At 37.6% G+C, this 17,221-nt stretch overlaps 1 protein-coding gene across 1 annotated transcript in view; it reads left to right on the plus strand.

Moving 5' to 3' along the window:
• The first annotated feature begins 2,255 nt into the window (after positions 1–2,255).
• The window catches only part of LOC132155024 (serine/threonine-protein kinase N2-like), a 328,421-nt gene continuing 313,455 nt past the window's right edge, over positions 2,256–17,221 (plus strand). The window contains exon 1 of the mRNA XM_059563788.1: positions 2,256–2,400. Within this exon, the coding sequence (XP_059419771.1) occupies positions 2,341–2,400 (60 nt within the window). The 5' untranslated portion in view covers positions 2,256–2,340. The remainder of the gene's footprint in view (positions 2,401–17,221) is intronic.

Here is a 17,221-nt window from a genome sequence, read left to right on the forward strand (position 1 = left end):
GTGAACAAAAGACAGATCTAATGCCGTGTCGAAGTGATGACGCGCGACTCTTTTACCGGCTGTTTTGAAGGAAGATCAACGTTCGCGACGAAAAAATGTGCAAACTACAATGAAGCAGAGATCAGTTAGTTCCTCACTTTCCGTGCTGACGCCGAGAGCGTTCGCTTGCTTCAGTGAAAGTATAACGTGCCTAACGTTTTCAACTCGTACATTACACGTCACGCCCTGTCACGTGTCGTTACGGGATCTTTACGGGTTGTGTGTGAAAGCACGCACATATCCCGGGTAGGGATGGGACGATAACCGGTTTTATTGAGAACCGTGATAAAATGTGCTGAAGGTTAGTAATATCGTTTAAAAATGAATTATCATTAAAACCGTGTTTGATTATGGCGGTTTTAATAACTCACTATTAAATCATGTCCAGCCAGCAACAGTCTGACGCAAGCGCAGCGCACAATGTTTTTTTTGTTTTTTTTTTGAGAAGGAATGGCGAAAGTCAGTGACTTTTCTATGCTTTTCTATGCTTCTACACTTTTCATTGTAAGGAAGGAAATGCCACAGAATTGAATCTCTTTAAATTAAGTGCATAGAGTTGCTTGTTTTATTAGTCGTTTGTTGATTATTAAATATAAAACTTGCTGAAATGTTTTCAGTGTGAGCATCAACTATTTTTGAACACTTTCATCTCGTTTCAACAAAACCGTGATAATATTGATAATCGTGATAATTTTAGTCACTATAATCGTGATATTAAATTTTCATACCGTCCCATCCCTAATCCCGGGTAATCACTGGCAGTGTGAACGTGCAAAATCAAGCGACCCGGAACAATTGCCAGAACACTTTTCCCGTGTATTTGCAGGAATGGCAGTGTGAAAGGGGCATAAGAGGGTGACATTTAGTGGAGAAGACCAATGAAAAGATTCACATTAATCAATTCTTTTAAATGTTTGCAGAAATAAATATCGGAAAAGATCGATTCACAGCTTTTGAGAATCTATCAAATCAACGTCATTTAAAAAATGATTATTTGAAAAAAGCCCTATGAAATAATGATATTTACAATCATTTTAAAAACTTATTTAAAATAAAACCAAGTTAAAACCACCAGTAGGAAATGATTAATTACTAAACCATATTGTTGGTGAAAATAAGAAATTTAAATGTTGGTTAATAATGCGTCAATGATTTTGCAAAAGTAAATTAATACCACGGTTTCAAATAGCAGCACTGCTGTTTGAGCTGTGTGTGCTGTAACTAAAGAGCTGAATGAACGCAGTACCAGTAAACTGAAGCACTTGTTATAGCGGGTTAATTAGGCTATATGAGAATCAGATATTTATAGACCATAAACATAATATTAACTTATATATGCACAAAAAAGACGAAAATGCACAAGTTATCCTGAACTAAGTTATGTGGTAGTCTTATGCTGATGCTCTTCTAGTAACACACTGAAAAATAGGGATGCACCGAATATTCGGCCACCGAAGATTTTCGGCCGAAAATGGCCCAAAAGAGCACTTTCGGTTTTTGGCCGAAAGACTTTTATCACCGAAACAACACGGCCGAAATGTTGTGATGATGACGCAAACAGAAACCGCGACCTGAACGTGCACCTGCATAGCGCAGACCACGAGCTCCCCGCGACATTCACTTCACACCAGTGAGAACATTCTCTCTCTTCTTATTCCTTTATTCGCAGCACTAAAGCGTCTCCTAACAAAGAGATTGAGACGGACCACGAAGTGAGAACAAAGAAAGGTACAGTCTTATAGAGTCTGTTAGCACACGTCTCACTGAGATCTTTTCGGATCCTCTGCACTTCATCGCGAATGTGCTTGATCCGCGTTATAAAGATCATTACTTGGATGCGGAAATAAGGCAGCGCGCACGAGAAATGATACAGGCCGCGCTGGATGCGGAGAACCCGCGTGGAGACGGAGAAGCGCCAAGCGCAGGAGACAGATCAGAGCGCGGAAAAAAGACTCGTCTCTTGGCATTCACCCTCGTTGTCTGATATTTTCAGTGAAATTCTGCAAGAAAGTGCCTCAAATAATAATACATTGGCTATTGTTCTAGTTCTTAGGCTACTATATATGTGACATTTTATTTACAGTAGCCTATATATATATATATATATATACACACACACACACATATATATATATACATACATAATATCAGATTGTAGCCATATTTCTGCTAGATTTTCTGCTAGATTTCTGCTTTAATTTGATAAAACAAATTATTTATGCCCTGCCCCTATTTAAATACACTCTCTCAAATATTTCTCAAATGTCAGGCAGATGACAAGCTCAACTGCTCAACAGCTAGATGGTTATCTGTCTGAAGTCCCCATCCCCAGAAGTGATAACAGTCTTGCCTACTGGAGAAGTAATGCACTTTCTAGTCCTACAGAGAACAATTTCAAATGCACTTGACCTAAATGCACTTTGTTTTTATGAGAGAACAGTTCATTTTAAAACCTTTCTGCAGGCCAGTAGGCCTGTACATTATTATTTAATATTCACATGAGTGGGATACATTTTTAGTTTGAATTTTATTTTATACTGTGCATTGTTGCAATGTGCTTAATAAATATTGCATAATTTGTAATTATGTATTTTTATGTTTTTTATAATTTATGTAATTGTAATTATCTTTGAAACTTTAATATTAATTTATGCAATTGCAATGTCTTAATTTTAGTAAAGTTAGTACATGGTCATAGCAATAAATGCAATGGAATAATTGGCATAATTTCTTTCGGTGTTTCGGTTTCGGTTTTCGGCCTTGGTTTTCTCTTTTTCGGTTTTCGGTTTCGGCCAAGAATTTTCATTTCGGTGCATCACTACTGAAAAACGACAAATAACCCCAAAGAATTCACAACTTTTTATAATGGTGGTTTTCTCTTTATAAATGTCATTTATATGACAGTCCAAGTTTATATTCGTGTTAACTCAAATGCATCCTATGAGATTCATATATTAATAGGGCTGAAACGATTCCTCGAGTAACTGGATTACAAAAAATGATCGAGGCAAATCAAGATGCCTCGAAGCCTCTTAATTTAATTTTAAATCTCACGTCAGGTTCTTTCACAATGATTTTTTTAATGTGACGCAACGCGTTTACGTCACCCACAAAGCGGAAGGAGACAAGCGCTGCATCCGAAATCAATGGACAAATCGATTTTACTCAAATCAAACGGTCAAATGCTCATGAAGAGACTGTCAGAGCAGTTCAGGAGATGTTCTTCATGTGTTCACATCCTTATTTAGTGAGACAGCAGACGCTGAAATCACCGCGAGCGCCACGCGCGCTTCAGTGTGTGTAAATAAACGGAGACACACTTCTGCGCCATTCATTGACAGAGACACGCAGAACATGCAGGATTCATATTTAAATAGGCTGTTCCGGCTTAATATTTACAGATATTAGACCATATCGTGATTTGATGTAAGTGCAATGACCTATTTTTGATTAATTCATTCAAAATTTGGCAAATTCCGTGCCATTCCGCGTTAAACTGTAAATTCCGTTTTTATGACTGGATTCCGTGATCCCCTCCGCATTTTCTGCATCGCGGAAATCATAGGGCCCTAGTTGTGGTATGCCAGCGCTATCTTGCAATGTCTATCTTGCTATCTGTAAAGGGTGATGTATCTTTTATGACAGACTTGCCCTGTGCATGTTGCACATAAATATATTGTCCTTTTTTAATTGATTCCAGTCATAGTTCAAGCATTTCAAAACATGGTGAACAGTGCACATCTGAAGTGTCTTTGAAGGAAATAATGCACTATTCATCAGCTTTAAGATATCGGCCAATCTTCTTATCGTCCCGATTCAGACAACAGAAAAAATTGCATTTATCGGCTGATACCGATATGGTGGCCGATATATAGTGTATCTAGGGCTGTGCAAAAAAATTTTTATGCGATTTTCATGTGCATCTCATAAGTAAACACTGTTGCCGTGGGTTGTCTAATGTCCGCAGGTCGAAGAACCCCCAATAACGTGATATTTTGCCCCTGGGATGCGAATTGCACTGGAGGAACTCCACCAGAAAATGTGTATTCTACCTTCTGGAATGCGACTTTTACCGGGGAACTGGGGTAGTTTTGAGTAGCAATTGGACAGGTTTGTTGTGAAAGAGCCTTATCCCTACAAATTGTCAGTTTACTGGGGCAGGGGGGAAAAAAAAATCGATACAGCATAGTAAATTTGTAATATCTCATTTGTATTCCCCACCACTAGATGGCAGACATGTAGTACTTCGATTCTAGACCAAAATTTTGTCTTGTTCCCATTCAAAGTGTTCAAGGAAATGGCAGAGCAAGTGAGCTATTGTGTCATTGATGCGGAAGCAGTTCAGTTCATTGCGTGCAAGTAAATGGTGAGATTTGTGAGAGAAAAATCACCAAATGGCTAATAAAAAGACAAATTAATAAAAAGCCTGCAGACAAAGTACAGCACTGTACCATGAAATCAGAGGTACCATACTCAATAACTATAAACTCTGTCACCTAGATACCTGATCGGGCAGATAGCTGGTCAATTGATTAAAAAATAGGTACATGCATTTTACTATGGCACAGTAATTTAATAATAATTTACTACTTTCTCCTGTTTTATTGTTGGTTTTCCTTTCCTGATCATTTGGAATGAGGATATATATATAAAAAAAATAAAATAAAATAAACATACACAAAAAAAAAATCAAAAAGAAAATGCCGTTTCATGCATGAAATGCTGCAAGAAATGCGAGCGCAACAGGCAAAAGCGTCCATGTTAATAGAAAAAACAATGGAAAAGCAGAGTAATCGAACAAAAACCTGTAAAGAACTACTACTGTATGTCTGAAATGTCATTTGCATCATGATGACAGGCTGAAAGCTGCTGTTGATTGTTTTTACAGAACATTTATAGTTCATAAGTAGTGGTGTAATGATACGCGTATTCGTATTGAACCGTTCGGTACGGGGCTTTCGGTTCGGTACGCGGTACGCATTATGGACCGAACGGTTCGTTGGACTAATTCATTATATTTGGAAAATAAAAATTTGACTCGCCTCGGTCAGATTTAAATAACATGGAAGCCAATACGTTTTGTTTTGGATGTACATTGTACATTTGTGACCCTGGATCACAAAACCAGTCTTGTGTAATTTTTTTAAAATTGAGATTTATACATCATCTGAAAGCGGAATACATAATCTTTCCATTGATATATTGTTTGTTATGATAGGATAATATCTGCTCCCAAAAGAGCGCAAGTCTCACACGAGACCATGTGGATATGCTGACTTTCCTTAATATGAATAAACTGAACGACATAGCCTGAGCCTCATGTTGATTTTAAACTTGGTCTGTCCACCATGACAGGTTTGTGTCCAGGTAGTATCACACAGTCCATGTTTACAACTTAAATTCAGACGACTCTGAAAGCTTATTTTAAAACCGTTAGATTTCATAATGTTGAGACGAGTTGTAAAGTTCTTTTGCAACAGAATGACCACTGAATGTATCTCACAAAATGCACTTAATATTTTTGTTTACTGTTTTATTGCTGCTAATGTGCCTGCCCCTGGTTTACAGGAAGAAAATGTTTACTTGATTTTAATTTTTTTTTTTTTATAAAACAAAAGTGCCTGTCCTTTATAAAAATGTTTCTTTCTTTCTTTCTTTATTTATGCATTTATGTCTATACTGACCGAGCGCTGTGCCTAATTGGTTTTAGACAGGGCATTTTTATTTACTTTTAGTATGAATCGGCCTATCAGCAGCAAAGTTCAATAAAATATGCATTTTTCATTGAAGTACCCCCTTCTTTCTTGTGTTTACTATCATTTTCCACAGAATTAAAGCAATCTCATGCTAAATTTTAGAAAAAACTTATAATTATTCGATTAGTCAACTAATCGTTTCAATAGTCTGTGACTAGTCGACTATTAAAATAGTCGTTAGTTGCAGCCCTTGTCGTATCTAGGGTAGCCTACACCAGCGAGAAGAAAAAAAAAAAAAAAAAAAACTCCAGCGGGAATACTTGAAACATGTCAACTCATTTACGCCGACATCACCTTAGCGTGTCAGTATCTGGGAAAAGACGGAAAAAAGGAGAAACATACACGCATGAAAACTATCCCCGCAGCATTTAGACAGACATTTCCAACGGATTCAAACAGGGCAAAAGACATCACCACGGCGTTTGGTAGGCTACATTTACGTTATAGCCGCGGATATGAGACCTTACTATTTACCATTCATTCTATCATCACCATTATAGCTTACAGGGAATCCAAAGTGCACCCAAACACCAGACCTGTTGGTTATTGGAGGATCTTCTATTTCTGGTCTGTTAAACGCATTAGCCATTTTGCAACGAGCCTTCAGCGCGTACTGAGTGATAGGGCTACGTTACGTTATGAGAAAAAGTGACAGAAGCAGCAGTTGTGAGTGGGTGGCCATCCCCGCCCCTACGTAAAATAATTTGAATACGTTAAACTGGAAAAAAATTTCGCCTCGGTTAATGAGCAAATTGACACTAATATATATATATATATATATATTAGTGTCAATTTGCTCATTAACCAAGGCGAGAATTTTTTGCCATATTTCTTGTTACCATCTTTTATTTATTGCGGTCTCGTTTGTATTTGGCCAGTTTGGAGAAAGCCTCACCAAACCTGACCAGCAAGCGTTTGCGATCACGAGAACTTGTGCAAACACTGATGGGTGACATGAATGCAGATGACTCCAGATCGGCGATGTGGTATTTGCTTTCCCAACAAGATCCATCGCCCAACACTAAATTAATTTGCTGAATGTATAAACTGTATTTTCCTGCGCTCAAATCTGCCAATCTAAAGGAAACGCTGTGTTTGAGGTAATTTGTTAATTACCATAGACTTAGAATTTGCAACTATTACAGTTATTACACTTATATACAAAACTTTGTATTATGTTTGTGACGTCACGTGCACTACCGCCGGTGGCAGTAGACAACCGCGGTTGTCACGGCAACCGTCACAGCCCTACTGAGTGAGCGAGCGCCTTAAGGTCCTTTCACACTGGACGCGATTTTAACGCGCGAATAATTCGCGCGATGGTTTTATTTTTTGATCAGCTGTTTGTGTAATGAGTGCTTTCACACCGAACGCGAATGTGCTGAGGCGAAAAAAACGACTTATTTTTTTCGCTTCGATGTCGATTTTTTTTTACTTTTGAGGCGACAAAAAGGCTTCAGCCAATCACATACAAGGAAACAAAGGTGACGTCACAGCAAAAATGACGGATCTTCTGATTACTTGTGTGTGTGTTCTGTGGGCTGATGTTTTTAAGAGGACAGCTCACCTTAAGCAGACTGCCAGACGCTGCTCCGGATCAATTGGTTCCCTGAAGTTTGTGGTTTGTCTCGTAAGATGCGGTGCCACTATCTGAAGGAGCTCCTCGAATTGTCCCACAGACATCCGAAAGTAAGTGCGGAACCGGCCATGATAAAGTTTTAGCTCCTGTACAAGATTGGCATACTCCCCTTCAGACTCTCTGTTCTTTAGGACTGGGTGCACCCAAAACCTTCTTTTCTGTCTTTTGAAGAAAATGAAAAGCTCGTCTTCACTGGATGATGATGTTGAAGTGTCCATTTTCTCAACTGTCGGCGCGAAAGTTTTGGAATGTTGAAGCTCTCTGAACGTCACAGACATCGCAAATTCGCGTCGCGGCTGTTGTGAATGGTTTTGACGCGAACTATTCGCACGCGAACTATTCGCTTTTTCGTTTCGCTTTTTCGTTACGCATCCGGTGTGAAAGGGCCTTTACTCTGTAGTGGAAGACGTAGGTTTTAAGAACATGCTTAATGTAATTGAGCCCCGTTACAATATTCCTTCACGAGCCCATTTCAGACAGACCGTAATTCCTGCTTTGTTCCAAAAAACATAAGCCCTATAGAGAACCAATTGAGTAAAAACACTCAATATAAAGAGTTATAGATTTCCATATAAAAAGTTACATCTTTGTATTTGTTCATAACTAATATAACATTTTCATTTTTTTTTATAAGGAGCTGTTTTTGTTTTATACAGTATGCTGCTAAGAAAACACCATAGAAGATGGGTAAAGAATAGCTCCATCATTGTTCAATGTATAAAAAAAAAAAAACATACTTTTTTAAAAAATGTTTTATTTATTAAAACTAACAATCAAGAAAATTTATCTGCCAATTTTTTCTTTTTGCTGTATCTAAAACGTACTGAACCGTACCGAACCGTGACACCAGTGTATTGTATCGAACCGAACCGTGAATTTTGTGAACCGTTACACCCCTATTCATAAGTCTACTGATGTTACATCTTCATTCATTTTGAATTACCTTAATTTTTCCTCTTTATGTCAGTCTTCAGCATCTCTGGCTTCTGTTAATACCCATTTACAGTTGGTTCATTTTCCTAGTTAAAAAATTTGTTGTGTGTTAATAAAAGTTTTCCAACCATTAGTCAGAAGTGTATGCAGATAACAGGGATCCCCTCTCAATTCGTTGCTTTGCTACTTGTAACGGTATGCTAGTTTTTGAAATATTCATACCATGTGCACAATTCAAACAGGTTTACTATTTGAACCGGTATATAACCCAGCACTACTTTTTAATGAAACAAAATTCTGCTTTACTTTGAAAACTTTAAAGTGCATGCAGATGTAATAACTGAGACCATGACTACATGAGAAAGGTCTCATTCATGATCAAATTGCCCTGCAAGAGATACACAAGATGAAAATGCTTCTAACTAGTATAGTGTAGACGTAGTCGTCTTTTGCCGGCTATGTGCGACTGGAAGGATTAATGCAACTCACTATCTTTTTTCAAAATCACTTTCATAACAGTTAAGTTACACAATATGTGAGAAAGCCAATCAGTCACACTACTAACTGATGTCACATCGGCTACATGAGTTGCTCACTGAGTTTGTCGATGCTCCTCAAAAAAATATAGAGCAGCATGTGGTATTCATGGAATAAACAAAACTGGCATTAATGTTTGATAAAACCTTATACTATGAATACATATTTGATGAACATTATAGGTCCCACTGACATCCTTTGCATCTTGCATGAATGTTACATTAAAGGTCACTGGAGTCTTAATGTAGAATCATATATTGGAGATCTGCTTAACTGAAAGAAACAAAAAAGGTAGTTTACTACCTTGTAACAGGTGTCACAAAACAAACGATGCCAACAATTAAAGCTTATGTTTATAAAGGTGACCAAGTTCGCACTCTTTCATTCATCGCTCAACAATCTTCTTTTGATGAGAGCGATAAACATAAAAGCAGTCAGAGCCGGTTTTCAGCCATCTGTGTCAGAGCACAACCCGCATTGGTTTTTTTCCTGAAACCAAATCAACCAAGGTGGCCTTGCCAAAAGAGCAATGCACAGTGATACTAGCACAGAAAAAAAGGCCCACCAAGTGTACATGATTGTAGTCATTAACACCGAAAGTCTCTTTAATGCACTCGGCAAGCAAGTCACTGATTAACCAATCCTACCTCCCCAATTTTCCCATTTCACAGGGAACTTTAAAACCCTTTTTAGAGAAGGCAGGTCTACGGCCACCTGTGGTTTGTCTCTTGGATTTAAGCTTAACATACATGAGGTGTGCATCATAGCGAAAAGGAGTAGCTGCACTCAAAACAAGCTCCTTGCACAAATGCTCTCCAGCAGCATTCCTTTTATTCATACCCCTCTTCAACAACCCCCACTAGAGACTCTTATTGGAGCTTGGCATAATTTATATCAGTGCTCCTCCACATTATATGCATGGGCGGGGGTCTGGAGAGGATGTATCTGTGGCAAGCAACTGAGCACAAAGACACTGTGAGGGTGACACAGGATCCGATGGGTGGGTAGCTGGAGAGTGAGTGGGGGTTAGGGCCATGAACAAGGCTCGAAATTGCGACCAATTTGGTTGCACATGTTCCCGAAAAATTAATCTGTGCCACCTCAAAATATATTTGAGAGCATTTGTGCAAGTGCATATAATTGTTGTTGTGTGACCCATTTTAAATTCTCTAAAAACATTCAGAGTATGTGCCTTCTGAGTGTTGATACGGTGACCTGTCTGCGGTTCTATCAAGCGTTAGGCTACATAACCGATTAAACTTCATCTTTACATTAACTTTAATGTAGATTTTAGATTGGTTAATATTAGCAGTCAATCACCCAGTCACTGCTTTCCGCTGTCAGGTGACAGGGAGCAAACTACCGCGGGGAATGGGAAGGGCTGAAAAAAAAAAAAACAACACTGACAGATTTCTTATGTGAACCACCCAAAGTTACAAATAATGGTGCTGGTGACAGCGATCATGTGATGAATGTTGTTCCACCAGCCAAATAAGGCGACGCACAGTTTTCGGAGAGTGTGGTTGAAGGACTAAGAGTGGCTCCGCTATAAAAATTGTTCTATGCACTGCATTCACTGTAAAGCCTGTGGGATGCAGTTATTGTTGTTTTACGGTGTGCGGTTTGACAATCATATATATTGTAAAATCCAAACAAAACACACCTAAAGAGTGCACGCATACTAGTGTTGGGTGATATGGTCATTTTTCAAATCGTCATATCGTCAGCCGGTGAGACCGACGATACACGATATCGTGCATGTGAGGAGCAAGAGAGAGACTCTTTGTTCTTGTCATAGCATAACTATTTGGTGCTTTAAATCGTGCATGTGCATGAGAGAGAGCCTATGGAATCAACAAATAAAAAAAATATACTTTAAAACATACTGACTGATTTAACTAACGTTAAATATAAAGATATTGTATTTAAAACAGCTAGTTCATATATAGTTGGACGCAACTGTCATATCGCGCATCCTGTGACAAATATGCCGCATACGCACTGAGGTAATAGGTCTATAAATGTTCTGTAAAATTTGTCAATGGTGAAAATCAATAGTAGATTTAAAGTCCAACAGTTTAACACTAATATTGGACATAATCAAACATGCTAAATATAAAAGTATTCAAAACAGTTAAGTTCATATATTTGGAGTTAAGTTGAATTGAACAGCTGCATCAGTCATACAGCGCTCCGGACCATGCGCCTCATGATGAGTCCGACGCAACGCCACAGAAACAAGAATGAGATGCATTCTAACACAACTGTGGCATTAAACTCCGTTAGTGAGGGCTCGTTTAATATAGTGCACATACCGTATTTTCCGGACTTTTTCATAGTTTGGCTGGTCCTGGGACTTATAGTCAGGTGCGACTTATCAAAATTAATTTGACCTGAAATGAACTAAGAGACATGAACCAAGAGAAAACATTACCGTCTACAGCCACGAGAGGGCACTCTATGCTGCTCATTGCTCCTGTAGCCTACACTGAGCAGCATAGAGCGCCCTCTCGCGGCTGTAGACGGTAATGTTTTCTCTTGGTTTTTGGTTCTAAATAAATGCGACTTATAGTCTAGTGCGACTTATATATGTTTTTTCCCTCGCCATGGCGTGGTTTTGGACTGATGCGACTTATACTCAGGTGCGACTTATAGTCCAAAAAATACGGGTATATAGGCCATTCAGATTACTTGTTAAAGTGAAATGATATACCTTATATCTGAGGATGATGTACATCTGTTTGTGGATTGAAACTTTGTAACGAAGCTTTTAAGTGAAATAGCTGGTCAGTTTTTATAGGCAGAATTTTATAATTCCTTATAAGGGCCTTTATATAATTTCATATAGTTAATAATCACAAGAAGAGTGCCGATTTATCCTCCAAAAATCAGCATGATTACAAATGTGACATTTTATACAACCGTTCAATAAACAAGTTGTTAATATTAAGAGTCTTACATTTTAGACACCATATTGCCTGTTTTTGCTCTATTTCGCCAACAAAAATATTTCCAAACACAGTCACAGCACTGTTTTGCCTTTCTGAGCAACATGAGGCTGTTTCGTTCCTGAATGAATCATTCGTTAAATGATTTGGTATAATCGAAATTACTCACTTATTAACAGTGACTTGCTGCCACCTGCTGGTGGTTTTCATTTCACATTTAAAGTTTCAAATATTTCAGATATCAGTATTCAACATTTTAGGCTTACAATATTAAAATATTTATGCATGTGGAACTGCAGGTTAAATGCATTCATTTACTGCATTAATCAGTGTGTAAATGCATCCAAATACCATTTCAGATGCAGCTTCTGTGTTTCCTCTGCATTGCAAAGAGGAAATTTGTTGACTGATATTTTCATTTGCTTAATCAACATCCCAAATGACGTATTATTGATGATTAAATATAAGAATTTGGCTTAAATGATAATGCACACTTTTAGAAAAAATGGCTTTAATGCAAGAATGACCATACAAGGTAAAAATCTATTTAAACTTATTGGAAAAGATTAATTTCTGTCATTGCTGTGAACTGACCACCACACAGAATATGAATATAAAAAAAAAACTTTAGGAGTCAGCAGTCCACTGTAGCCATCAAGATATCAGCACAGTAACACTCAAATTACTGTTATCGATAAAATCCCAGAATATAGAGATCATTTTTTATCAATATCGCGCACCCCTAGCTGCCAGCTGTTCAGTGCAATTGGCTGAATGTAGGATTTATACACCATCTTCTAACCCTTGCCAAAGAAGAGCTTAACTTTAGGCTGTTTACAAAAGAAATCTGTCAGTGTTCTTTTCATTTTCTCTTTTATTCAGCCCTTTCAGCAAATCTGCATTAAAAGTTAACAAAGTATAAAATATGTTAATTTATCATTTGTAGTTGCAATGCTCCAAAATTTTTGGTGTGTGCTCCTAAATTTTTGAAGTTGGGAGAACCAGAGCTACCAAGTAAAAAAAGTTATTTCGAGCCCTTTCATAAAGCTGTTCCATTTGTGTGACCTGTTTTTTTTCTTTCCACAATGCTAATGTAATAAGTGGATAAATTTTTTTCTTTCTTGCTTGCTTAATCGTGCAAGCTCACCCATACGGGGTTAAAAAACTGTTGCTTGGGGAGAGCTGTGTGCTCTCACTCATTTCACCCCAAATTAAAAGTGGTTACCGTTAGAAGGACTGGTTCAATGGCAGCATTTTAGTGCACAGATGAAAGCAAGAGCTTGTGTGTGCTAAAAGTAACAGACAGTCAGAGAAGGCAGATTTGGAAGAGAGTGGAGGAAAGAAAAAAAAAGAAAGAAAAAAAAGGAAGAGAACTTTGACCTTCACTTCCAGACCTGCTGTCACACAGTCTGCCTCCGGCACTTGTCTGCGTGCCAGCTGAGGACCTGCAGGAGGGTCAGCTGGGGCAAGAAGTTATGAAACTTCACTGTTCCTCTAGAAGAAAACAGTTAAATGCTTTATAGCACAATCATCACAACCATGACACCAGTATAGTACGGGGGAAGCTTTACTAGTAGGGCTGGGTATCGATTCAGATGTCTCTACTTGATTTCGATTCACAAGCTCAATTCTTGATAAAAAAAAAAAAAAGAAAATAATTTTATTATGTTCAGTGAGTATAGTTTTAATACAAATGCTATTGATATTCCTAAAAGATACAGTAAATATTTTACAAATGGTGAATTTATAAAAAGAGCCACAGGCCTCAATTTTAAACCTTTTCTTTTTTTGTATAAGGTCCTTTTTTAAACAATAATAGGGCCATATAAAATATTCTTAATTTTGCTGGTAATCAGATAGAAGATAGACATAAAAATTATTTATCCTAATCAAATGAAAAACACTTTTTAACAAAGTGCAGCACAACAGAGGTTTACTGTTAAAATTAAAAAAGAAAAATGAATTTTTCTCCCTTTAAAAATAAAGATTTATTCATATTTATTAGTAGTAGTAAGACAAGGCAAGTTTATTTATATAGCACATTCAAAGTACTTTAAATAAAAGAATAAAATAATCAAGAAAATCAAACAAGGAATTTAAAAACTTTGAAAATGATTAAATAATGTATTTAAAATTAATTTAAGACCGTGCAATTATTTCAGGTTGCATAAAATACAGTGCAATCAGTTCAGACATCACACAGTGCTCATTCAATAAATGCACAGCTAAACAGATGAGTTTTGAGTCTAGATTTAAAAGTGGCTAATGTTTTAGCACTAGGGCTGGGACAACGCGTCGAGGTCATCGATGACTTCGATGCAAAAAATACGCCGACGCAAAATATGCGCATCGATTCGTCGACCTGTTTATATTTCTCTAAAAAACGCTTGCAAAACGTTAACCTTATGTGCGCTGAATATACGCGATGGCCGGATCAACATTCTGTCCAACGTTATATAACCAATCCAGGGGTTTTTCTGCATTGATCTTTTTTTTTGGCGGCTGTCAAAGACTTATTTGATCAGTGAGTGATGTAGAATAGAATGACTGCTGCGCCTGACAGGGCGCGTACGAGAGAGAGCCCCGGCTGCGCGCGTGCACTTACAGTCTTCAAAACTACACTAGCGCTTCTTGCTCTCTCTCTCCCTCGTGCATATTAATCAAAATCATTAAACACGATAGAAAAACACCAAAGTTTCACGCGCACTCGCGCACTCACAGTCTTCAAACTACACGAGCGCTGTCTTGCTCTCTCTCTCTCGCTCGCTCTCTCTCTATCCCTCGTGCATATTAACCAAAATCATTAGACACGATAGAAAAAGGGCGGAACGCCAAAGTTTTACGTGGAGCATTCAGAGATTTTTTTTCTACATGACAGGCTGCTGGCTCCCACTGTTAATTTTTATTTTTTGGAAAAGCACTCTCTGTATTAGCTTAAAGCCCTAAAGTTTACATTGGTTACTGTATTCTTTCAATTGCTCTAAACACGTATTTTGGGTGAACTTTTTTATTGAATGCTAGACATCAAGTTGTTGTTATTTTCATCTGAAAGAAGAACTTTTTTTCAGTAAGCTAGGCCCTATGTGTTCAGTAAGCTTGTTTTATTCAGTAAGCTATGTGTTTTCAAGGCTTCAAGGTTTTATTGAATGCCATCTCTATCTCTATAAGTGCAAAGTAATGCATTCTTAGTCAGTCTTTTATTTTGTAATTTTAAGAGCAATAAACATATATTGCAATGTTATATTTTCATTCAGATATGTAAATCAACATGTATAAATTGTTAGTAGTCAATTAATGGGGAGATAATCGAAATCGAATCGGTCTGAAAAAATTAATCGTTAGAGCCCCAACCTACCCCCCCCCCCAAACCACACACACCTATAGTGACAATTTATATAGTATAATAAATTAAAAATATTGTACTTGTTTTTTGTTTAAATGAATTTATAAATTATTTAAAAAGGGAAGAAAAAATTAAATGCACATCTAAATTAAATGATTGAACAAAAAACACATCATAAATGGAGTAATGGTACATATGCTTCAAAGACTGGGCAAAATAGGGATGAATTCCAAAAAATCTGTCAATGATTTGCTGCTGACATGCACGAAAACTAGCCATTTATTGGGCATTTCTTGTCCTCATTTCTATGGTGTCCTTTACATCTATTAAACATAACATCTTTATTTCCCTATATATTTTTGAAAGGTTTCTTTTCTTGTGTTTTTGTTCAGCCATTTTATCAGTGCTTTATTATAGACTTCTATGATTGCTAATCCACAACAGATGAAGATTATTAGGTTGAACATTCAGAATACGATTCCATAGGTTATATTTCAACACGAATTTCGCGAATGAACAGCGACTCTTTAGTAGCACGTAGAACGTGTTCATGTCAAGTAAAGTTTTTGGGAAAAGCGCGTGGATTTGCGGAGAGCGTTTATAACCTTGCACGTAGAGAGCGCTCTTCAGAGCGAAGATACATCGTTATCAGGAAACTCGACCCAGATCAGATTTAAGCATTCATTAAAGTGAATCGGTTCAAAGTAGTCATTAGTTCGCAAATCGGACGTGTCATTAGTGGACAGATATGTTCATATGCTCCGCGCATATAACGTTACTCCCAAATATATTTTTAGGTCACACAGATTAAATTTCAGGAGCATATGCGACAAAAATGTTGGCAATTTCGAGCCTTGTAGAAGCTGCTAAACTTTCTAGTTAGAAGTAAGCAATAACCAACATGGTGTTACTTTGCTAAGTTAGCCCAGAATCGTTTAACATTAATGTAGCATGACAAAAGTGATCAATAGATTGGTTAAATTTTACTAGACCTGCATATAAAAATGAAAGACTATTGGATTTGCTTACATGAATCATCCGTGTTCACTGTCTTCGTCAGTCAACTGAAGCTGTTCACGTGAGTAGATGGTTGGGTGTGTGCACATTCATAATGGTGCGCGTACACTTTGAACTTCAATTGTGACAAATGATTGGACTACTTGCGGAGTGACATGACGACATGAATCAGACACACAAAAAACATTGACAGCGGTTAGGGCTGTGACGGTGGTTGATTTTTAACACCGCGGTAGTCATGGACCAACAACCGCCGGTGGCGCGGTGTTTGGGGAGAAAAAAAAAAAAAAAAAATTATATATATATATATATTAGTGTCAAAATTTGCTCATTAACCAAGGCGATAATTTTTTCCCAGTTTAGTGTATTCAAATTATTTTACGTAGGGGCGGGGATGGCCACCCACTCACAACTGCTGCTTCTGTCACTTTTTCTCATGACAAGAAGTGAATTTATTCAGTCGCAGACTCGCAGAATGACTGAACAGGAAACGTTTCAGACACGCGCTCCACTTCACTTTATTATCGGGTGCAAGTTAAGCGAGCGTGGACGGTCCTGTGCTCAAAGGCGGTGCGTGCTTCCTTTGTGTACATCCTTTCATATCAAACTGCGAAATAAACTATATGCAAGCAGTTTCGTGGTCAGTTAATTCATAGAATTACCAAAAAAGGTGATTAAAGCTGACTTAAACTGTGCATGCATGTAATATATTTTATATATATTATATACAGGATATATTTATATGTATGCACGTCTAGAAATCAGCCCAGCACTGTCTCACTCATCTAACACATCCTATTTAACTCGTCAGTTCGTGTTTATTTGAGCACTTCTGTCAGTGAACGCCGCCTGCAAAACACTAAAATAAAAAGAAATAATGTTTATTTAGGCTACAAGAAAGTAGCCTAAATAAGAAAGTTAAATACACCCTGTCTAACGGACGCGAGCAATGCAGCGCAACAAAATACTCATTATAATCAGTGATGCTACACTGGATGCAGCACAACAT

This window comes from Carassius carassius, chromosome 12 (assembly GCF_963082965.1).
Source record: "Carassius carassius chromosome 12, fCarCar2.1, whole genome shotgun sequence".
Lineage (NCBI taxonomy): Eukaryota > Metazoa > Chordata > Actinopteri > Cypriniformes > Cyprinidae > Carassius > Carassius carassius.